The sequence below is a fragment of the Acinonyx jubatus genome, chromosome B3, assembly GCF_027475565.1.
Source record: "Acinonyx jubatus isolate Ajub_Pintada_27869175 chromosome B3, VMU_Ajub_asm_v1.0, whole genome shotgun sequence".
Lineage (NCBI taxonomy): Eukaryota > Metazoa > Chordata > Mammalia > Carnivora > Felidae > Acinonyx > Acinonyx jubatus.
In genome coordinates this window covers 85098673-85121487 of record NC_069386.1, presented here as the reverse complement: position 1 = coordinate 85121487, position 22815 = coordinate 85098673, and the positions used below count along the sequence as shown (strand labels likewise).

The following is a 22815-nucleotide window of genomic DNA, read 5'->3' as shown; positions in this document are numbered from 1 at the left end:
TGGACCACGAATTCACGACTGGATCAGGGCCACGCTCCTGACAATGCACCGCTACCCACTCTGAGACCCGGTTCATATCTCCTCATATCCTCTCATCTCTTAGGATGATGGTCTGGTTTATTCCCATTCCAGCACCTGCAGGAGGTTTAGAAGCTTCTGCCCCAGTGTAAACTGACCTTCAACCCGACCACTGTGCTTTATTTATTGAAACCACTTCTCTTGGCAGGGTGTGAGAGGAGGGTCATGAGGAGGTCAGAGGAGTCTAGAGATTCACAATAGAAGGTATTTTGGCAGGAGGAGACGAGTCGGGTGAGGAGAGTGGGATCTACGCCACAGACTTCATCATCGAAAGCGTTGAAAGAGAAACCTACTTCGGATCTGCTAGCGCCCTAAGTCTCCAAGGCCAGTGGGGCTCCACCTGACTTCTGAGCCCCTTTCCCAGTAGTCAGGAACCTGGGTCCGGTGGGGTGCGGCCATGGAAAGAAAGTGTGGTCTGAAAGGAGTTTGGGGCACAGATCCCAGGTAGCATCCCAGCCAGGGCTTAGCCCCACACCACCCAGCACGGGTTAGGGGAAGGGGGGCCGCACATCAAGGACTCCAGATGCAGCTGCGGTATCGCCTGCCAGGTAGTTTCCAGGTAGTGACAGGAGCCCAGAAAAGGAGTCAGATGGGCTTCCTCTCTCAAGGATTCCCACGCATGCTCTCATGGCAAATAAAACTTCAGGAGGAGAAGTTGACACGAGAGGCCTCCAGTTAATACCTTGCAACAACACAGCAGATTTTGAGAGGTTTGGTGGACCTTTAAGAAAATCATGACATCACACAGAGAAAGCCTGTGGAATAAAACGCTTTGGATCCTAAAGACAGGGAGGCACTTCGGGTAAACGCTTGATAATTTCACTCACGCTGCCACCGCCAAGGCCCACAGAGTGCCGGGCACCCGGAAGGATCATGTCAGTCACTCTGACGCGCAGACCCCACCGACCTAACCACCGCCTGCTCCCCAGGCGCCCTCCAGCGCCAGGGTGGGAACGCAGCGCGCCACACGCTTTTAGGCGGGCACACCGCCCCGGACTAACAGAGAGCCCTGCTGCAAGGCTTTTCCTTCCCAGTGCATGGGCTCCGCTTCGTTTGCTTGCCAATTTAAACATATTATTCAAACACGGACGTTTCCTCTACAGCCCTGAGAGAAACATTTTGCTTGATGGAAAGTTGATGGGGTTCTTTAACTTTTAATCAATATCTGCTATGGAAAGTCTCGGTTGCTGCCTTTTCACAACGAGGGAAAAGTGAAATATTTGCCTTTGGTCGCACGTTGAACGCCCTGGATAGGCAAGCACGTGAGTGTGGGGGTGGGTGGTAGTGCCCATGCTGCTTAAATCCAGAAACCAACGAGGTGGGGGCATTCCAATTTGATCATGTCACCCTGACGATTTGGGTTAATATCAAGCATGGATGCCAGGATAAGAGCCATGCCCAGTTGGTCTGGAAGCCCAGGGATTCCAGGGCTCTGAGACCCCTGCCTTTCTGCCAGAAGCATTTGTCCATCCATTTCACTGTAAGTCTGTCAGTCCATTTGTTAAATAACCATCCTCCCCACCCCCCGCCACCCACCCCAGCTAAGAGGATTCCCTAAGGTCCTCTCTCAATTGGAGACTTTGGAGTTCAATGGATAAGGTTTCTAGGCTCCAGCATCTTTTCTCACCAGATGCCAGCCTGGCCAGCATCTGGATTGGGGCAGTTAGTTTATTGATTGAGTCAACAAATCTTTATTGAAAGTCTACTATGCTCCAGGCTCTGCTTTGGCAGTGGGGACTGTGGACCCCACCCCCAGAGATCTTCTAGTCCAGGGGGGAGATAAAAAAAAATGAAAATGACACAAATGGAATATGTTGTTCAGAATGATACAACCTTGGTAGGAATGTAGATTAAGATGTGGACCTAAGGAGAGCAGAGCTCAGCTGGTTGGGAAGGTCTGCAACGTCCTTACCACACATCCCCGGAAGCTAGGCTTGACTTACCACCACAGGTAAAGCCCAGTGCTGGCAGCCTCATTTCCTTACTTGGATCCATTTAAAGTAGACAACCAGGATAGCTGCATTCAGGAAGTTGTCAAAGTTACTGCAAATCTTGCTGGTATCCCAGCAAAAGAGAAAGCTGACAAGGAGGCCTCTTCCCAGTGTTTCTGTTTAGAAACAAACTCACGACAAGGTGAGTTTTACTCTGTGGCCCATAGGACAAGGAAAAGCAACTTCAAACAAATGCACTGCTTTTGATTCTTCTGATGTTACCTCTGGAATAGCTGCTGGAAGTCCAGAAGCAGCCACTCAACAATGTCTTTCAGTCGAATTTTAGTTTTAAATAATGAATGCAATCTTCCTCTAGCCATGCCAATAAATTAGTCTTTTTGTCAGTCCAATCCACAATTTTAAACTTGGGGGGGGGGGGTGATGAGGAAGACCGTACGATGAAAAAAGCCTGGCTAGAATGCATTTTTACCTTTTTTTTTTTTTGCCCCTTGTGTAGGATATGATTTATATGATTGTTACAAAAGCATCTGTTAAAAAAAACTATGTAAATTTGAGGCCAATCACATTTGAATAGCCAAAGTTAAACCACCAGGGCCAAGTGAGGGGCCGTGGGAAAGCTCCTGGATGTGTGTGTGTGTGTGTGTGTGTGTGTGTTGGGTGGGGGAGGATGGGTAGGTTGGGGGGTGGAGTTAAGGGACTGAGAAGCTAAATATTCCTCCACCTTAGGGAAGGATTTAGGTTTAAGCTGGCAGCCTCCAGGAGAGAGATAACATTCTAGAGTTTTCTGAGGCTCTTGGTCTCCCCTACTGGCTCCCCATTAGCGCCAGCTTCTGCCGGTGGGGTGGAGTCAATTCTCAGGCTTTCAGGCTCCCAGCTCTTACACACCTGGGGCAGCAGATGGGGCAAATGCCCGGATCTCAAAGCACTCCATCTAGTCGGTGGCACACAGTAGGGCCCCAACCACTCTCTTCCCTCTCTGCTGTCAGACCTAAACTTTGTCACATCCCCCCTAATTTTCCAACTCAGTGTCTGAAGCGTGCACTTCCCAGTCCTTGTAGGACCCCAACCCTAGCAGTTTTTAAGTAGCCAGAGGAAAGTATGGGCGGCACTGAGCAGAGACAGAGCGGAAGAGGTGCACAGGGGTGAGGAGAGGCTAGCTGGGACCGGGCACTTCCTCTCGCTGGAGGTGACGGTTGGTAACTTGGGGAACACAGCTGCCTAGAGATGCGCGACAGCCTGGGGACCCAGCCTGGGCGGGGGCGCCACGTAGGCTACTCGGGCGTCGAGGAAGGGAAGTTTCCAGTTTTCTGCAGGTACCGATAGGAGCTTACTCCTTCCTTCCAAGGCTAGGGATTGCCCAAGAGAGCAGGTAGCCCTTCCCAACCTTTCTCATTTGAATACATGAAAATGCTAGTTGATTTTGGCAAGGCGTCCTAGCTCAAGGCCAGAAGGACGGTTTTGTCGCCTGAGGGCAAGGCCAGGTAGGGAACAGCTCCGGCTCCGACATCCGGCTGCGGGCCAGCCAGGCCTGAGCCCCAGGCCACTCAGAAACCCGGCGGCGACTCCAGGAGCAGTAAGGGAAAGGACAAACCCAGAGATAAAGAATTGGGATTAAAATATTACACTAGATTTTTTTTTTTTTCAGTACAAACATTGGGCCAGGGCGCGGCCCGGAACCTGAGATTTCTCCGCCCGAAACTGCCAGACAAGGCTGGTAAGGTGGTCCCAGGGCCCCTATCTCCTTAGGGTCGGACGCCGTGGGAGTTGTGAATCAATTTCCTGATTAATAATGTAACGATCGAAGGAAAGGCAGAGGAAGGAAGATAAGAGAAAACAAAGAAAAGTAAAGGAAAAGAAGAAAGGCCGTGAAAGAACGGGAGCTCGACGTTTCTCCTCTCTTGGCCCCCTGGGCGCAGTGCGCCCCAAAGTCTTGGGCTGCGGCGCCTCCCGAGTCGTGGGCTGGAGGCTGAAGGCCAGCGCTGGGGGCCGCTCTCTGCGGCGCCCGGGCCCCTTTCCCGGCTCGGACACACACCTCGGTTCGCGAAGGCCAGTCACACGCAAGTGCAAACAGTTTGCTTTCGGCGTCCCAGGCCACCCTCAGTCCTAAACGGACCCGAGTCCCAGTGCAGGTCTGCTTTGAACCACGTGAAAGACAGCTGGTCTCAGTTTCCTAGCATCTGATTCTGCCCCGCAGGTGAAGGCTGTAAACTTCTAATCTGGGTGGCAGGTGGGGGTGTGCGGAGAAGGAGGTCGGACCACCCTGCACCGAGGGCGGCTGGGCCCACGTCGGTCGAGACCCGGCCACAGCCAGCTGTGGGGAGGAAGGTCGGTGGAGATAGGGGACAGACTAGGGAGACCCCCAGAGGGAAGTCCTTGGAAGGCTCCACAGAGCACCACAGAGGCCCGCCGCCACTGCTCCCTGCACACCCCGCAGTCTGGCTAAATGGGAAGGACCCCGGCGCAGCCACTGACAGAGGGCTGGGCCCAAGGCCTGAGGCGCGAGTCGTCTCTCGCCGTCGTCACCCCCTGCTTCTCCCAGCCCTGGTGAAGATCTGAGGAAGGAGATCCCAGCCAGGTAATACTGGGAAAGGGAAGCGAGGGTGGCCGAGTTTGGCGGGTGAATGTCGTACCGCCCGCCGCCACAGCCGGGACTGCGCTGGGAGCGGACCCCAAAGGCGCAGAAGGCGCATCTTTCGGGAAGGGCGGGGCCGCTTCCTCAGCCCCAGGCCACCTGGACGGTCGTCGCACCACCTTACGGACCGCTGCGGCTCACACCGACTGAGGAACTTGCCTTCCCCTGGGCTGCACTTAGCTGGCGCACACCCATCCTAGCCGAGCGGGATCCGCCCGAGACGCCCCAGCAGCCGCCACGTGGCTGCCCTCGAGTCCACCCAGCCTCCCGAGGAAAGCACAGCACAGCCTCCTGCAAAGCGTAAAGACAGGGCCTATTTGGGAGACGAGGTTTTGTGACGAGTAGACTACAGCAACCAGGCATGGCACCTGGCTACCTACCGGCCAGCAATCCTGAGACTGCAGCTTTATTTTATTTGTTTGTTTGTTGTTTATTTTCTGAATCAAAGACCCGGCATGGCCCTGATGATTCGCTTTTAAAACTCTGGGAAATGACTGGCTGGCATCTGAGTACCCTAGAACTTCACTTCCTAAATTTGTTAGGTGTGTTGGAATATCGCCGCTGAGATGAAGAAAGGCTGGGAGCTAACCCAGCCTCCTTCTTGGCCGCCGGCAGTCAGCTCTATGAACTAAAATCTCAGGCTAAGGGAGGAGTGCGGAGTTCCAGACTCCCCTGGCTCTGCTCTCCGGGGGCGCCTGCAGGAGGATTCAGCGCCCCCCCCTCCCCGCCCCTCCTCGCCCCTCCCCTCCCAACATAACAGGAGCTGCTGTGAGCCGGGTAATTCCTCCAGCGGCGACCCAGGAACTCTAAAGATGGGTCAGTGCTCCACAGTTGTCAGAGCCCACTCTTCACCACCAGTCTTGGGCTTTGAAGAAGCCCTGTAAAAACTTTGCTTTGGACATCCCGCTATAGGCTTTTTTTCCTCGACTTTTTTTTTTTTCTTTTTAAAGATGAGCGCTGGTAGGTTTAGAAAGTGGGCTAAAAGAGGAAGAATATTTGATTTTTTAATTGACCCCCCCAGAAAACAACAGCGCCCCACCCCCACTTCTTAAAGCACCAGCTTTTTGTGTACCAAAGCTATTACTAGGTTGTTACTACCCATAGAAAATACCCTAGTCATGCTCGATTTTGTTGAAGAGCCAAGAGGGCGTTGGAGGATCACTGTGGGAAGGAACAAGGAAGCTCCATTAGCACTGAAAGTCCACCCCCCCCCACACACACACCCATCAGGCCCAGGAAGCTAAGCATCCGTGTACTTTACAAATGAAACCAAGGTCCTGCTGCTGATGAGAACTTTGCACAAAAGAATTAGTTTCTGGCGGTGGCTCTGAGAAGGCTGTGCAGATCCACACATTTACAGATACATTTACACAAACTGATGGTGGCACTTGCAGCCACAGGGGCAGGCTGCAGTTGGAGAAGGCGCCTGCTCTGAGTTCCAGGTGGATTTAATTTCACTCTCATTCCATTCCTTACAATGTGACACCCCCCCCTTTTGTTAAAAAAGGAATTGTAATCCGATGCTTTTATCTTTTTTATTTCCTTAACTGCACATCTTCACCCTCTCGTGCTCCCCTGCTGATTTAAGAGATTTGTTTGGTTCAAGGATTTAACGTAAGTAATTCTGTTGCCAGATTTCAAGGAAGAAAGATTTGAAAGAACAAAGTACAAGGGGAGAAAGGTATCTGAAAGACAAGTTAAAACACATTTCTTAATATGAGATTAATAACATGCTTAAAACTTTGCCAAACAAGAATATTTTGCAGATTCTTAAGTCATTTTAGAAAGATTTAATTTTGTTGTCACTTCAAGAAAACTAGTGGGTTCTACCTAGGGTACAGCACACACGTGGTCACCCCACACACTTAGACATGATCACACTAAGTAAGAAGCTCACACATAGGCACAGTCATATACTCAGAAATACAGCACCATCCCACAGCCTATCACCAACTCAGTGCTTATCAGTTGGTCCTTCTCCCCAGGACTTGTGGGCAATCCACTATCCAGGACCTTATAGGACCAAGAGGCTTTGCTTGGGGGAAAACTTCCCGCCAATGTCCAAGACCCATTAGGAACCACGCAAGCGCCCAGGGCGCTAGCCTGGCCCCTCTGGGTCTGGGATGGGACCAGGGACCGCCGCACGCCATCCCTGGCTTCAAGCCTGGCACCTCCCTTACGGAGCGGATGCATTCCGGCACCTCGGTTCATGCTTTCCCAGTTAACGCGCGCATTTAGGGAGATGTCCCCTCCCCCGACCTTTCCCTATCAGAAACCAGACGGTCGCCTCAGCTCAGTCCCCGGGGTTTGCAGAAGGGGGGCAGGAGGAGGAGGAGCTGGGCAGAGGAGGACGGCCCGACTCGGATGCGCCTGCCCTATCACACAGACATCTGTTCTGTTTCTTCCTCTTTATGATCGCTACAGATGACAAGGGAAGTAGAGCGGACCGAGGCGGAAAAAAAAAAAAGTTATGTCATAAAGATATAAAACGGTGCTGTGACTCACCTGCTCTTAGCCGCAGGTACGGGTTTCGTGGCAGCGTCTCCACTCTGCTAGCCAGGAGCCCAGATAGGCCTAACGTCACTCGGCTAGGTTGAGAAACTCAGATGGCCGAGTTTCTAGTGAAGGGGCAAAAGTGGGGCTTTCTCCTTTTGCAAGCCTGAAATCAGGGGAAGGGGTTGGTCTGTATTCTCCAGTCTCCCAGGGTTGAACTTTGGGTCAGTAATCAGGACGGTGGGGGCTGGAAGCGGGCAGAAGAGCAAGAGGGGCGCGGGACGGGGCTGCAGCCGGCGGCCCCTGGAAGGCGGTGGGTCCCCCTGGGGGAGGGACCCTGGGGTCATTTAGCTGGCACTGCCCTGCGAGCCCGGGGCTCCAACGCCACCGCCCCCAGCCTTTCTCCGGCTGCGCGGTTCCTATCCAGAACCCTCGTTAGCCTGCCCGGCCCCGCCTATTTTTCTTTTTTCCTCTTTCAAAGGGGGTTACCCCCCCAACCCCATTTCCCTCTTCCCCCAGCCTCCGGGCTTAAACCAATTACGCTGCTTTGCAAACAAAGTGAGGGCCGGGTTTGAGGGAGGGGGCTCGGCGGGCGGGGGCGCAGGGGGCGCGCAGTGGCAGCGCCGCTGGGCGGGAGGCGCGGCGGCTGGACTGGCGGGCGGTCGCCTCGCAGGTGCACCTCGGGCTTTGTAGGTGCGAGCGTCTTTGTGCGGCGGACAAATGGGGAGAGGACGAGGAGGTGGGCACTCGAGCGACGTAAGATCCACATCAGCTCAACTGCACTCGTCTCGCAGAGGCCACCCGCTCACTTCCCGCGGAGGCGCTCCCGGGCGCCGCGCTCCGCGGCCGCCGCCTGCCCCCGCCCGCCGCGCCGCCTCCGCCGCGCACGCCGCGCCCCGCAGCGCCTGGCTTCCTCCTTGCTAGGGTGGCGTTGGGCTGGCGCGGGCGTTCGGGTGACTGCAGCTGCTCGGCTCTCCGCCCCCCGCCCTGCGCCGCGCGGCTGCCCCGTCGCTTCGCACAGGGCTGGATGGTTGCATCGGGCAGGGTGGCTCCAGGATGTTAGGGACTGTGAAGATGGAAGGGCATGAGAGCAGCGACTGGAACAGCTACTACGCGGACACACAGGAGGTGAGAGGCGGGCGGCAGGCGGGACGCTCCCGAAGCCGGTGCGGGGGGACGCCCGGCAGGGTGGGCAGCTGGCGGGCTGTGGGCGCCTTCTCCGTGCCATCGCTGCCTGCCCACCCCCCGATGTGATCCGGACCAGGCCTTGGTCGGGCCTTGGAGCCCGATCCGCTGCCCCGCGAGGGAGGCTGGATCTCGGCGCTTGGAGCGGGCCAGAAGGTTTTAGGAAACTGTGGGCTTTTAAAGCACCCTCTCTGGAAAGCACTTGCCTCTTTGCGGAGAGCGAGAGCCGGAACCAGGCCCGGGGTGCCACGGGTTGGCGGGCGGGCGCCGGCACGAGTTGGAGGTAACTTTAGGAAAGACAGAGCTTGTCTGCAGGGCGACCTCTTCCTCCCATGGTTGAATTCGAAGATGTCTTCAGATGAAAGCGCGCCGCCGTTAAGTTGAGCGTCTTAATAATGAAACGATTCCGAAATTTTATGAAACTTCTTTAAAAGCCCTGTTTGGGGAGAAGTGTGCTCATTCTACCGTAGAACCGCTGGGTGGCGCTGGTGCGAACTGACTTTTCCTCCAGCACGGCGAACCGGGAACCTGTTTCTCTTCATTGTCCCCTTGGTGGCACGTTCATGTGGTTTATTTTACAATGTGCACAAAGGGATTGTGAGGAAAACCAGGTACAGGCAGGACCACCATCTACTAGAAATATTTCCCTGGAAACAGCTGGCGATTAACCCCCAAAAGTTCACCATTATTAAAAACACTTAATGATATTGCCTTGGAATAATCTTGGGGAGAAGAAAAGAAAAAAAAAAAACGAAAGTAAAAAATACTTTAAGACATGGACAGAAAAATGTAGAATCAGGAAATATTTTTATGGTAATTGTTTTATTTAGATTTGTATATTTTTATATTTACAAACTTAGCTTGAGTTTATTTGCATACCATAGCAGAGTGTTAAATCTGTACACATTTTATGTTTTCAAATGGAATTGTATTTGCTGATGAAAAAATTTATATTATGTTTATTAAATTATCAGAAGTTTTTATGTTTCTGACTGTATACTGTTAACATATATAGTGCATTCCCAAATTGCTGTTGATAAGGGTTTTCTCCTACTGTTGGCTTAAAAATGAGCTCAGAATTCTTCCTCGGGTTTAATTCAATGGAGTCATCTTGACCCACTAGTCAATGAAGTCCCCTATGGAAAGAGCTTCCTTATAGGTTAAAGCAGAGAATTGGGAAATAGAATAGCATTAAGAGAAAGTAAGTCGACTTTGATTTAGAAATTTAAAGTGAGATTTTAAAGCCAGTCTTTGAGATGATCCGCAGCAACGTAACAGTATGTGAAACAAAATAGATTATACCAACAAACTGTCACCAAAATTTTTAAATGTTATGGGGCTGAAAATAGATAACGAAATTGATGCAAGTTTTTGAATGTCTTAAAGAGATGTACATGTGAAGTCATGCTAAAGTTAAGTGTAGTGCATTGATATTATTAATCACCTCTCCCTGCCCCTTCTCTTCTTGTAGATCTATTTTTAATTTTTCTCCAAACTTATTTAACTTGAGTTTCTTTCCCTTTTAATATTACAGTTGCTACAAGTAGATGGGAAACACTACTCGTAAATATTATAACAAAGTCACCATTTGGGAAAAAAAAAAATGCTAAGGGTGTATAAAGCCAGTTGTTGAGAAATGGATGGGTCATACGGCCATGAATGATTAGTCCTATCAGGGAGAGTTTAATTAACAGCCACCCCGTACAACAGAGTGCTCCGCGGTCAGCTCAGGCTTAGGCAAGATAGGCCCAGAGCTGGTGTTTCTGTTGCACACCCCCAGGCTGCACCGCCTTTTTTCTCTAGTTTGGTTAAAAATCTCCTTTTAACCAAAAGGGCTTTGCTGAGGCCGGCCTGGGGTGGAGACTGGGATACCAACTGGCGTGGATGGGGTAGGCGATGGAGGGACCCCAGAAGCCGGCCCCTGGGCCTGGCATGTAAGGCGATTACACATCTTCCTGGGGACATATTTTCTGTGAGCGCTTCTCTTTCATGCCTGCCGCGATAGGATTTTTCCCCTGCCGCGCAAGACATTTTTTTGCTCTTTCTAGGGAGGGCGCCTGACGGTTTGCCCCGGGTGGGGGGTCCTATGCTTTGCAGAAATGCTCTCTGCAAGTCTCCGGGTTTGCCCCGGGAGGATCGGCCGCCCGCGCCCACCACTAACCCCGCCCTTTGGGGCCTCTTCACTTGCTATCTCTGCTCCAGGCCTACTCCTCGGTCCCCGTCAGCAACATGAACTCGGGCCTGGGCTCTATGAACTCCATGAACACCTACATGACCATGAACACCATGACCACCAGCGGCAACATGACCCCAGCTTCGTTCAACATGTCCTACGCAAACCCGGGCCTGGGCGCCGGCCTGAGTCCGGGCGCGGTGGCTGGCATGCCAGGAGGCTCCGCGGGCGCCATGAACAGCATGACGGCTGCGGGCGTGACGGCCATGGGGACAACGCTGAGCCCCGGCGGCATGGGCGCCATGGGCGCGCAGCCCGCGGCCTCCATGAACGGCCTGAGCCCCTACGCCGCTGCCATGAACCCGTGCATGAGCCCCATGGCGTACGCGCCGTCCAACCTGGGCCGCAGCCGAGCGAGTGGCGGCGGCGACGCCAAGACTTTCAAGCGCAGCTACCCGCACGCCAAGCCGCCCTACTCGTACATCTCGCTCATCACCATGGCCATCCAGCAGGCGCCCAGCAAGATGCTCACGCTAAGCGAGATCTACCAGTGGATCATGGACCTCTTCCCTTATTACCGGCAGAACCAGCAACGTTGGCAGAACTCCATCCGGCACTCGCTGTCCTTCAACGACTGCTTCGTCAAAGTGGCGCGATCCCCGGACAAGCCAGGCAAAGGCTCCTACTGGACGCTGCACCCGGACTCCGGCAACATGTTTGAGAACGGTTGTTACTTGCGCCGACAGAAGCGCTTCAAGTGTGAGAAGCAGCCAGGGGCCGGGGGCGGAAGCGGGAGCGGAGGCGGCGGCGGCGGCGCCAAGGGCGGCCCGGAGAGCCGCAAGGACCCCTCGAGCGCCGCCAACCCCAGTGCCAATTCTCCCCTTCATCGGGGCGTGCACGGTAAGGCGGGCCAGCTAGAGGGCGCGCCGGCCCCCGGGCCTGCTGCCAGCCCCCAGACTCTGGACCACAGCGGGGCGACAGCGACAGGGGGCGCCTCGGAGTTGAAGACTCCAGCCTCCTCGGCGGCGCCCCCGATCAGCTCTGGGCCAGGGGCACTGGTTTCTGTGCCTCCCTCCCACCCGGCGCATGGCCTGGCACCCCACGAGTCCCAGCTGCACCTGAAAGGGGACCCCCACTACTCCTTCAACCACCCCTTTTCCATCAACAACCTCATGTCCTCCTCGGAGCAGCAGCACAAGCTGGACTTCAAGGCGTACGAGCAGGCACTACAGTACTCGCCCTATGGCGCTGCGTTGCCCGCCAGCCTGCCGCTCGGCAGCGCCTCGGTGGCCACCAGGAGCCCCATCGAGCCCTCAGCCCTGGAGCCAGCGTACTACCAAGGTGTGTATTCCAGACCCGTCCTAAACACTTCCTAGCTCCCTGGGACTGGGGGTTTGTCTGGCATGGCCATGCTGGTAGCAAGAGAGAGAGACACACAGAGAGAAAATCAACAGCAAACCAAACCACACATATCGAGCCGACAACAGCATAATAAAATCCCAACTATTTTTATTTCATTTTTTTGTGTGTGTGTGCACAATCTTTTCCCCAGTGCAAAGGACTGTTACTTTGTTATTGTATTCAAAATGCCTTGTGTATATTATTACAAAGAAAACCCATCCCAAACCAACAAAAAATTTTTTCCTGCCAAGTTTAACGATCCACAAATGTATATATAAAATCTTCCTATTTCCTTATTCCTGTCCCTTCCCTCTTTCCCCTCCAGACACATTCCAGTCTGTGCAGGGTTTATTTAAAAAAAAAAAAAGAAGAAGAAGAAAGATGGTCAAACTTGTAAAATATTTGTTTGTGCTTCCCCCCCTTCCACCACCTGACCTCTCCACAAGTTTACAGGTCTATGGCAATACTCTTAACCATAAGAACTGAAAGAGTGAAGAAACAAGTAGACACTAGGGACTATTAAAAGTATTTGAAGGACAATACTGCTGTTATGCAGCAAAACATAAACTGATTCTAAACATCAGAGCCATTTGTTATTCAGCTTACATTTCTGATACATTCAGATATGGAATACATATATATTATGTACGAACTTATTTATGCACATGCTCAGATATGTAGACATCCTCCATATATTTGCATAACATATAGAAGTAATACGTAGGTGTTATACATGCTACATTTTCAAGAGTTGCCTGACCAAGAAGTTACAAAGACACCCCTCTCCCTTGTCCTCTCTACCCACATATAGCCCTGGAAATCAATTCCTCAAGAATTGCAATCCTCAATAACTCTGCTCCTTGCTTTGCAGAGTGCCATTGTCATGTCATTCTGAGGTCACAGAACATGTATAAAATTAGCTTCTCTGTATCTATACCATTTAAATAATATTTTTTTCCAGGAAAAAGGGAATATTACAATGTTGGAGGAGAGATAAGATATAGGGAGTGGTATTTCAAAATTTGGTCCAAGATCCCAAAATCCAATTGATTGTGGCCATTTTAATTATTGCCATCATGTGCTTGTTTCATTCAGTGTTAATGCACTTTTCACAGCTGGACATGGTGTTAGTATAGCCAGACGGGTTTCATTCTTCTTCTTTGCTTTCTCAATGTTAATTTATTGCATGGTTTATTCCTTTTTTTTCTTTATAGTTGAAATTACTTTAAATGATGGTTAAAATTACAAATTAAAAATGTTAATTTTATCAATGTGATTGTAATTAAAATATTTTGATTTAAATAACAAAAATGATAAATTTTAAGCCGTGGAATATGTTCTTGATCATTTGCAGTTAAGGACTTTAAATAAATCAAATGTTAACAAAAAAAAGTATTTCTGTTATTTTCCTTAATTAAGTCCAAAATAGGAATTCTGATTATGATATTTTGCAAAGTCCGGCACTGAATATAAATGGCAAAAAGGAAAATGATCTAAAACAAAATTGTTTTGTTTATGTTTATTACATGAACTTGAGGCTAGTAAAAAGCAGTTACAGTAATGCAATAAAAGTGGGTAGATAAATTGATGTGATATCCCAATAATTGAGACTTTTAAGATTGTTTATTCCTGGTAATGTTTACTTCAGTTTTTGAGATGAGCTTAAGCCTTCTATGTTTCCTTTGAGCCTGTCCACAATGAAATCAAATTCATTAATATAACTACTGTGCCCCCTTCCTCAATGTATAATTTTCCCTTATCTGAGAAGTATTCTAGGAGAATAAAATATCATATGTGGCTGATAAAATTAAGTTGTCCACAACAAAGAATCCTGAACTCTCTCTCTTTTTTTTTTTTTTCCATTAAAAGAGAAACAAAACTCAACCATCATGGTTGCTTTGGAGGGGGTGAAGGGGAGGCAAGTTAATTCACTCCTGCAGGGGAAGCTTTGTGCCATCAGGACATTTCAGGGTAGCTGCTATTTTGTATTTTGTGAAGATACTTCTAAAAATACGGTTTCTAAAAATATCATTCCTGAGAACTTAAAGCTGATTTGCCTTCTAAGAAGCTTTTAAATGCAACTTCACACCCCTACAGTTGCTTGAGATCACAAAATCATTAATCTCCTTTGATAGTAGGCTCACTTTCCAGTCCACCTATTTCTTTGTAAGTCTTGTTCGGATTGACATCAACAATAACAACACCAGCCCAAGCAGAGGCTAGCCTGCCTGAGCCCCTGTGTATGAACTCCATCCTCGCCAAGGCTTGAACTTGGACAGCCTTTACTTTGATCGCCCCACTCCACACTGCGGACAAGATAAAAAGAGCTGTGTGAGTCCCTTAATTATCGCGTAATTGCCTCCCCAGATGAGAGAAGGGGTGGCGTGTAGCACTTGAGAAAAATCCAGAAATCCAAGCCCTCCCCCCCCACCCCCCGACACACACTTCAGCTAATGAAAGGAGGAGAGAGAAATAACTGGTTTGAATAATTTCAAAACCTAATTTAGAGGCCTCTCGGGAGGACATTAAAGTCCCAAAGAGAGGAAAAAGCTTTCAATCTCAATAGTTACTTATATTTATATAGCAGGTAAACAAAAGTTGGTAAATTCGAATTCCAAATGTGATATGAGGGCGTGAGTTTGGGCCTAGGAATTTTACCAGCCGCACTGAATCTAAATCGTCTACCCCTCGCTGATGCTCCCTTCCTCTCTTTAGCAAATTAGCAATATCAATGTTTTGCTTCACCCTCTGGGGTTAAGTCGGCCTTAGCTCTCTGTTACTTGGCAAAGACTTTTTCTAGGCTTGCGCGGGGCGAGGCGCCGTTGGGTGACCACAGAGGCTACTTTGGAAATCTGCCTGAGAAGCTAGCACGGTGGATCTCGGGGAGCTGGTCTCGTGGGGTTCTCAGGCGATTTTCCGCCACCTCTGGGCAGTAAACCGCCCCCTCCCGCCTCCCCGGGCACCTTGCGCGCGCTCTGCAACGTCTGGCCGAGGTGATCTGCGCCCCGCGCGTTAAGTTGTGCGCCGTTTGGGGCAAAGGCAGCCGGTTGCCGGGGAAGAGGGACAGAGCAGGCCCGCAAGCATCTCGGGGTGACAAGTGCAGTTAGTTCTTCATTGTTTGGGCATTTTCCCCTCCTAGCGAATAAATCTTCTGTTGAGCCCGAGACCTAAAAGTCAACAAAGAAGGCCAGGCGTCGCTTTACCGCTACTGTGGCCCAATGCCCGCGTTGCCGCGGCTGCTCCCGCTGCGTAATCCCTTCCTCGGAAACCCGGACACACAAACGCCGGAACGCCCGGGGCTGGGGCGCCGCGCCCCAGGGCCAGGAGGAAAACATCTGTGGTTCCGAGGGAGTGCCGGGACCCTCCTCGAGCGCGGCACCTTCTCGTGACCCCCGCCCGCCCCCCTTTTCGTCGTCGAGTTTCTATATTTCTTCACCTCGGACACTCCCGTAGATGAGGGCCGGAAAGGGGATGCTGACCGCTCAGCCGCGGGCCACCGGGCTCGCTTTATTTAGGAATTTCCCTTGTGGTGGGGGAGGGGTCTCCGGATGGGGCGGGAGGGAGTGAGAAGAAAAAAACCCCAAAAACAAAACCCTTCCTACAGACCCTAGAGCAAAGCTGCCGAGGCCCTCCGATGCAGTGACGACGCCACCACTGAGCACTTTAAGAAAAAAACAAAACTGTTTTGGGAGTGAGTGGAGTCCAGGGGAAGAGAACTTTACATTAACTTTCACCTGGTTCCGGGACTGACGCATTTTTTAAATTGATATAAAGAGAAGAAGACAACTAAACACAGATAGGGAAGAAGAAAAGCTCACCAGAAACTACACAACTTAGAAGTGTTCCCAAGTAGAAGGCAGCTCGGTCTGTTTCTACATGATGGCTATTACAGTGTGTACGTCACAAATAAAATGTAATTTCCATTGTCCCTTCTTGAACTCTTCATAGCAGAATAAGCTGGTGAGAATTATTAAGGGAGGAGGGATTAAACAAGCAATCCTATTAAAGTTCTTAACTTCTGTTTTCATTTTCTGAAGCCTAGAATACTCAACTGATTTCACTGAAAGCATACAAAAAAACATTGTTTTTCTCAGGAGTCTAACAGATTTGAATGATCTACAGCATAAAAGAGTTCCTGGAGTGATAAAATGTAAAAATTTTGTTTTGGCACTTTGAAAAATTGATCTCAGTTCCACAAAAATGCTTATTCAGTTTCTTTGCAAAAACTTCTGCGATCAATTCAAATTCCTTTCAATGCAGACCAAAGTAGGAGACCTGTAGCCCAAATTAATTAACCTTTCCTTAAGATCAATTGGTTTTCTGTTGATTTAGCAGTAATAATGTAGAACATTTAGCTATAATGTATTTTAATGTGATACTTCAATATGTCAAGAGGAAATACTCATTGAAAAGATAAAATTGCTTAAATTATTTAATAGATGTTTAATAAATTTGTAGAAATATTTTATTTTCAAAAATTAAATCTTAATCGCTTATTTGAATTGTAGTAAAATGTGTTTTGCAACTAAATGGAGTTAAGATAATGTCTAATTAGTTCGAGATAATTATGTGCAAAACGTTGACTATTTGTAAACTACCTTGGACAAAATAGGTCAATAAGTTATGCAGAAATTTAGAAATAAGATTTTCTCAAATACAAGGAATCATTAACATCAATAGAAACTCATGAGAGTAAGAGTGTAATAAAATGAAACAAGTTGGAAGATTCTACAACCTTTTCATCTAGAAATAGAATCTATTTGGGGAGATATAAGGTGTGTTGTTTTTTACAGCAGCCATTTCTGCAAGTTTTATTTTCTACCACTGATCCTATTTGGTGTATCCAAATAACATTTAACAGATTAAATGTTCTGGTTTTTTTTCTTCCAAATAGTTACATTTAAGGCCATAATGGTTTCATTGGTGTCTCTCTTTTAGCTCCCAGTCTAGCTGGGTTCACTGAACTTTGGACCCTGCAGACTGCAACCCTCACCACCCTCGACTCCAGCCATCATTCTGGCAAGCAATATGGAGTTGGAGAATACCCATGCATTTCAATTTTAACGTGTACAATGCATACATTTTCTTACTATAAACATTTTTTAAAAACCTGACAAGAGGGAAATCCTCACTTGCTACCTTTCTCTAACTTCTTCATTTCTCCAATTATGTCAGCTATGACTACAGAGCAAAAAAAGCAGAGCTCATGGTAAGCACAAGCTCTCCTCTGTAGCCCAAGAAAGTGAGAAGCCACCTTCTTTCTAGATGCCACTTCTATATGTTCTACTCAATGTAAAGGATAAAAGCAGAATATTCTCCCTCAAAATCTGGGAAGGAAAAGGCTTAAATGAAATAGGTGCTTGGGGACCTCCGAATCCAGGTGGGATGCTGGTCAAGTCCCATCAAGATCAAGTTCAGAGCGGCCAGTACTAAGGCAGGCCTGACTCCCAGTTCTAAGTGTGAGGTTTCCCTTGGTTGACTTTATATTTCTCTCCTCAAGATTACATCACGGTCTTTTTTAAAAAAAATCCCTGAAACCCAGAAAAACAACCTGGAAATACCCCCCAAAGGACTACTTCGAAATAGGGAACAATGCATTCAACCGGAAATCTCTGTAGTTTCTTTCCTCTCTCCCATGAAATTTTAGTTACTCCTTTGCTTGTCTAATCATGTCCTAGGTCAGTTGTTGTTGTTTTTTCCCTTTCTTTCACACCAAAGAGCTGGTATTTTAAAACACAACCAATATAATGAGAACTGTAAGGGGTTTCGTGGTGGTTTGTTTCGTTTATATATTTAACTTTAAGGACCCATTATGCACGAGGGAGGTAGGAGGCTCCCATTTAGTGCTACACTCTTAGCTGGTTTTCTTTGCGCGATCCAGCTGACCGATGCATTTTTGGAACGTTCCCCTAGCTCTGGGTCCCACCTGGGAGCCTTGCGCTTCTTCACTCCCATAGCCCAGCCACAACCGCCTAACCCAACGTCTGCTTAGCCGGAGCGCCAACTCCCGCCGCGTCTTTCACCGCTTTTGCCTGGGTGGAGGCCGATTCATCAGCTCAAACTGCAACGAGCCGTGTTGCGGCGCAGGGCAACGTCCAGGTTTCCTCACCTCTCCCCGGAGTCACACTGCCTTCTGCCGACACGCGCTTCCTTTGTGTTATGCCTGGCTAATATATTAATGGGGCGGATAACCCGGATCCTTTGTGGGGGGTAGCGGGGGGAGGGGTGGAGACCGGGAAGAGAACGGAACAGCTCCAGTCGCTGACCCTTGGGCCGGAGTTCAGAGGAGGGAGGATTGGCGGAGGGGGGGGGGCGCGGGATGCGAATGGAGGTGAGGAAAGTTCACGTTAAGGGCACTGAAAGTAAACTTAATTAACTTCGTGCAACAAGTTTTTGGAAAAGGTGGTCTGGTGCTAATGTCCTGTGCTGGGTTCAGAATTGCGAGGCGGGACGCCGCGCACGCTGGAGAAACCGCCCGGCTGGCTGAGCGGGCCGCGCGCCTGCTGCTGGGTGTCCGCCTGCCCTCCCGTCGTCCCCTCACCCCCGCCGGGAGCCCGGTCGCGCTGCGCGGTGCCGAGTCACAGGCGCAGAATCTTAACTGCGTGTGGCACGGCTGGCCCTCTCGGAGGGGAACGCCTTCGCAGACTCATCCAGCTCTAGCTAAGCCGGATACCTTAGTTGCTCGGTTCTGATGGTTGAAAACCAGGCTCGCTGCGCTCCCGAGACCCTTGCCGTCCCCACCCTCACCTACAAAGGGCTGGCCTCCCGGTCAGAGGTCTTCACTGATCACCCACAGATGATGGGAACCCCGCGTCACGCCACGAAGTGGGCGCGAGAAACGGAGACCTTGCGGCCCCGGGGGGACGCGGCTTCTGGGTGCGGGCCTTGTCCCTGCCTCCCAGGCTGCTGGCGTGGTGGGGCCCTCTCCCCGCCAGGCCTGCCGCCCCGCCCGCCAGACGGTGCCCGGGCGCCCCGAGACATATGCTGCCCGCAGGCCGCGCGGCCCGACGTGGTCCTCATTGCCGAGGCGGTTCTCAGCCCATCAAAAGCCCAGGCTTTCTTCAGCCGTATGGGCCGCGAGGTGAACAACAATGGCCGGGCCCCTTCACTTCAAAAGCGGCGATCAGGGGAAAGGCTCCCCCACAGAATTTTTTTTTTTTCTCCTCCACAGCCTTTCATTCCTAGTTTAAAAAAAAAAAAAAAAAAAAAAGGCATCAGCAACTCCAGGGCCCGGGCGAGCCTAATGCCCTTTGATGGGGATTGAATTCATTATCTCCAATAACACAATTGTGCTTGGCCAACGAAAAGAGCAAAGCAGGGCTCTATCCAGCCCGAGGGGCCCGGCCGGGCGGGGCGGGCGGGCGAAGCGCGCTCCTGGGACCAGCGCCGAGGCGCGGACTCCGCCGGCCCGGCCCGGGCTCGGGCTGCCCCAGGGCGCGGGCCCGCCCCGAGGCTGTAGGACTGGCGGCGCCGCCTGAGGAGACTGCGCCGGGAGGGGGCGGGGCGGCACTCTCGTTTGATTTATTTTTCGTGTCTCCCTTTGCAGTCATTCCCCGAGGGCCGCCTCGAGGGCAGGGTGTTTATTCTCCTTCCTCCGCGACTCCGGTTGCAGAGCCGTCCCTGGCGCCCGAGGCGTGCAGGCCTGAAAGGTCGCCAGGCGCCCCCGGCCGAGCGCAAAGGGCTCCCAGCATCCCGGCCGCGCCGCCCAGTCCCGGTGCCCGTGGTTCGCAGCCAGCTTTACTTTCAACCTAGCACCGATAAACGGGGATTTCAATCGCCCCTGCTCTGGAGTCATTTTCTGCTGATGCTCTCCACACCCGCTTTCACGCCAGCCACCCGCACTGATCGCACAACGGCGCCTCGGCGGTCTTGGCCGAGGCCGCGGCACCGCGTCCCGCATCCGGGCGCAGGGTCCCGGTGCCGGGGGTGCTGCACCACCCCATTTGCTTCCGGCTGCGTGGACACTGCGCCCGGGACCGCGACTTGGACGTCAGCGCCTCCTCCCGGGTTCCACAGGCATGCTTGCCCTTTCAGACACCTCTAGCCTCTGCTTCTCTGCTATCCTGAGTGAACGGAGGTGAAAACAGACTAAAACAGGCAGTATCACGTGCCTTGACCCAGGGTGTGTGTGTGTGTGTGTGTGTGTGTGTGTGTGTGAGAGAGAGAGAGAGAGAGAGAGAGAGCGAGAGAGAGAGCAGTGAGAGGCAGAGACAGCGGGAAATTCCCTAAGAATCATGATCCAAGAAGACCTCTATAGTTTAGTGTCTAAAATACGACTTTCAGTCATCATTACTGGGTATTCTTCCTACACAATCCTATTTGCCCCCCTCACCATTACTGAGGAAGGTATGTATTGCAGTTTTATGTCAGTCAGATAAAGAATAATACAACTTAAAATGGTTTCGGTTTTTTGTTTTGCAACAACACTTATGGAACGTTGGTAGGAACCATGGATTAGGATTAGTAGTTCCTTGCCAATTTGTCATGAGTATGCCAATCTTCAAGTGATGGATTCCTCGCCTTTCTCTTCAGGGAATTAGACACACACACACACACACACACACACACACACACACACACACACCCTACAGTATACATGTGCTGGCTCTAATATATAGAGTGTACACATACAATTAAATACCTTGGCATCTACAAAACTGTCCCCAAAGCATGAAATCAATAAAGTGATCTGCTGATTTGAGTAAAGCAAGAAAAGCATTTCAGATTAATATTTTCAGCTAGGTATTATTCTCATCAGGAGATACAGGAATTTATTTATTTAATTAATTATTTCCCTTCATCATTTATTTATTTGTAACATTTACAAATTTAGCCCTAGAACTCTGACCACTCCAATTTTTAGGTCTAGGCACTTGGAGTAAGGAGAGGAGAGAAAAAATCCAGTATGATAGGTAAGATTAAAAAGAAGGCTTCAGTTCTTTCTTCCTTCCTTTTTTACCTTTTCTTTTTGTCTTATAGAACAGCATCCTGAATATAACTTATGTTAAAACATATATTTGCTTTTGTGAAATCTTTTTCATTTACATCAAAAAGGGTGTAAAACATTTACCTTGCAGATATTCTGAGAAGTCCATGGGCAGTGCTATTCTTTAGATATTAAACTCCCAATACTTATCTCAAGTTATCGAAGAATACGTGACTTCTCTTCTGGACCCTTACCCCAGCTTTTGTTAATCTATTAAAGAATAGGTTTGAATTTTGGTGACCAGTATATTTCCAGCGTGGTGTTACTTTAGTCACCTTAAAAAGATCTCTTTTGTAACATCAATGGGAGGCTTAATCTTTGTCCTTAATTGTGACACGTTATTCCACATGTGATAGATAGTTGTGCGTCCTTCACATGTTTCAAAATATTGTGGAACCAAAGGCATTTACACAGGGTAAAGATGGCAGTGGTTTAGATCTTACAGATTAACAACTTGAATAAGACTTTAACATAATATGTATGGCCAGAATAAGTTCTATCTAGATAGAGGTATCTGGGAATTAACTTTTATGATATTTTGAGTACTTCAGAGTAACTACATTGCAGACCCAGTCTAAGGACCATTCTCTGAATAAAAGTTTTAATTCTGACATATATCGACCAGACCCCAGAAGCCACAGGACACTCCTGTGGTTTATCACATAAACAATTTGTCTGGTGCCAGAGCACACATGAAGGATTATGTGACTTCAAGTAAGCAGGGCACCATAGGATGGATGAATTACAAAACACAATATACCATGATTTTCATGTGGATGTCTTTGGCTCTGAAACAAAATTAGGAGGGAAGGAAATGTAAAACATTTCAGTAGAAATGATAATTCTGTATTATCTAAAGTGCAAACCCTAAGTACACTTAGTCTTGAGATTCACTGAATCATGGGGCCATAGAATATGGTGATGGAAAAGACTTATTTATTGTATTTTCTAGTCCACTCACCTGCAAGATTATTCCCCTCAGAGTTATTCCAGGCCAGGTCCAGAATAGATTTAAATGTCAAGAATTGAAGGACTCCCATTTTTTTTTATCAGTGTAATGGAGAAGCACTATACCCATTGCAAAACATTTTGCCAATGGAATATTTTCTCTGATATTTAGGTAAAATGGACTTACATTTTAAGTATATCTCTTTGAGGATACATTTTTATTAGCCCTAAAACCTGTTTCAGATACCTGAATGCCTGTCTCTATGTATTTAGCTGATCTATACACCTTTACTTCCTTTAATTCTCACCTAAGATTGATCCAAATAAAGTGCCCCAGCTGGGAAAACACCTTTAGGATGTATAAGCCTTTGATTTTTTACTCTTAATACTGAGAAGGGGATAATAAAGTTAAACCTCAATAATTCATTTGAATTACATCAGGCAATTACAAACAGGAGACTGGGTCCATTTGTGAGATGCCATCCAATACTAGGTCATGCAGCTTCTTCACATTTTAAGTATGACTATGATAAGAAGTCAAAGGACTTCAACCTCTTAAAATGTGGTAAGTCCTTAAATTATAAGAATAGAATCTAGAAACCAACCCCAAGACTGTTCCTTGTACTAGAGAGAGTTTAGAGTATTTGTGAACTTGTGTGTGGCCCACAGATTTGCATGTGGCCTGTCAGGAATACATTATGTTAGGGTTTTATATAGTAAAAAGACTGAGGAAGTTCATTATAAAACTTCTAAAAAGAAGTTAAATTTCTAAATTTCAATTCCAGGGATGCCAGAGTCTGGAGCTTCAAGGTTATATTATGATTTGGAATCTTTGATTCATCTGGACTCCCATGGCTCTGAAGGGCTCACTTCGTATACAGTGACCACTGGACCACGCTATGTTGAGGATCAACACTCCAGACCACACCCGTCTCTTAAGTTACAACATCTCTACTGAGTTAGGCAA

General features: G+C 49.3%; 1 protein-coding gene across 2 annotated transcripts; it reads left to right on the top strand.

The window, feature by feature from the left end:
• Positions 1-7833: 7833 nt before the first annotated feature.
• On the top strand, positions 7834-14175 carry FOXA1 (forkhead box A1). 2 transcript variants are annotated; one of them, XM_027065616.2, is made up of 2 exons: positions 7834-8283; positions 10543-14171. In XM_027065616.2, the coding sequence occupies exons 1-2, from the start codon at positions 8212-8214 to the stop codon at positions 11887-11889; spliced, it is 1419 nt and encodes a 472-aa protein (XP_026921417.1). In that variant the 5' UTR covers positions 7834-8211; the 3' UTR covers positions 11890-14171. The 2 variants fall into 2 exon arrangements, with proteins under 2 accessions (XP_026921417.1, XP_053080360.1); XM_053224385.1 differs by lacking the exon at positions 7834-8283 and adding an exon at positions 8295-10274 and having other exon boundaries at positions 10543-14175.
• Positions 14176-22815: the final 8640 nt, after the last annotated feature.

Coding starts and splice junctions, on each gene's coding strand:
- FOXA1 (XM_027065616.2), top strand. CDS start 8,212: ATGTTAGGGACTGTGAAGATGGAAGGGCATGAGAGCAGCGACTGGAAC. Junction 8,284..10,542: donor ACTACGCGGACACACAGGAG/GTGAGAGGCGGG, acceptor TCTCTGCTCCAG/GCCTACTCCTCGGTCCCCGT.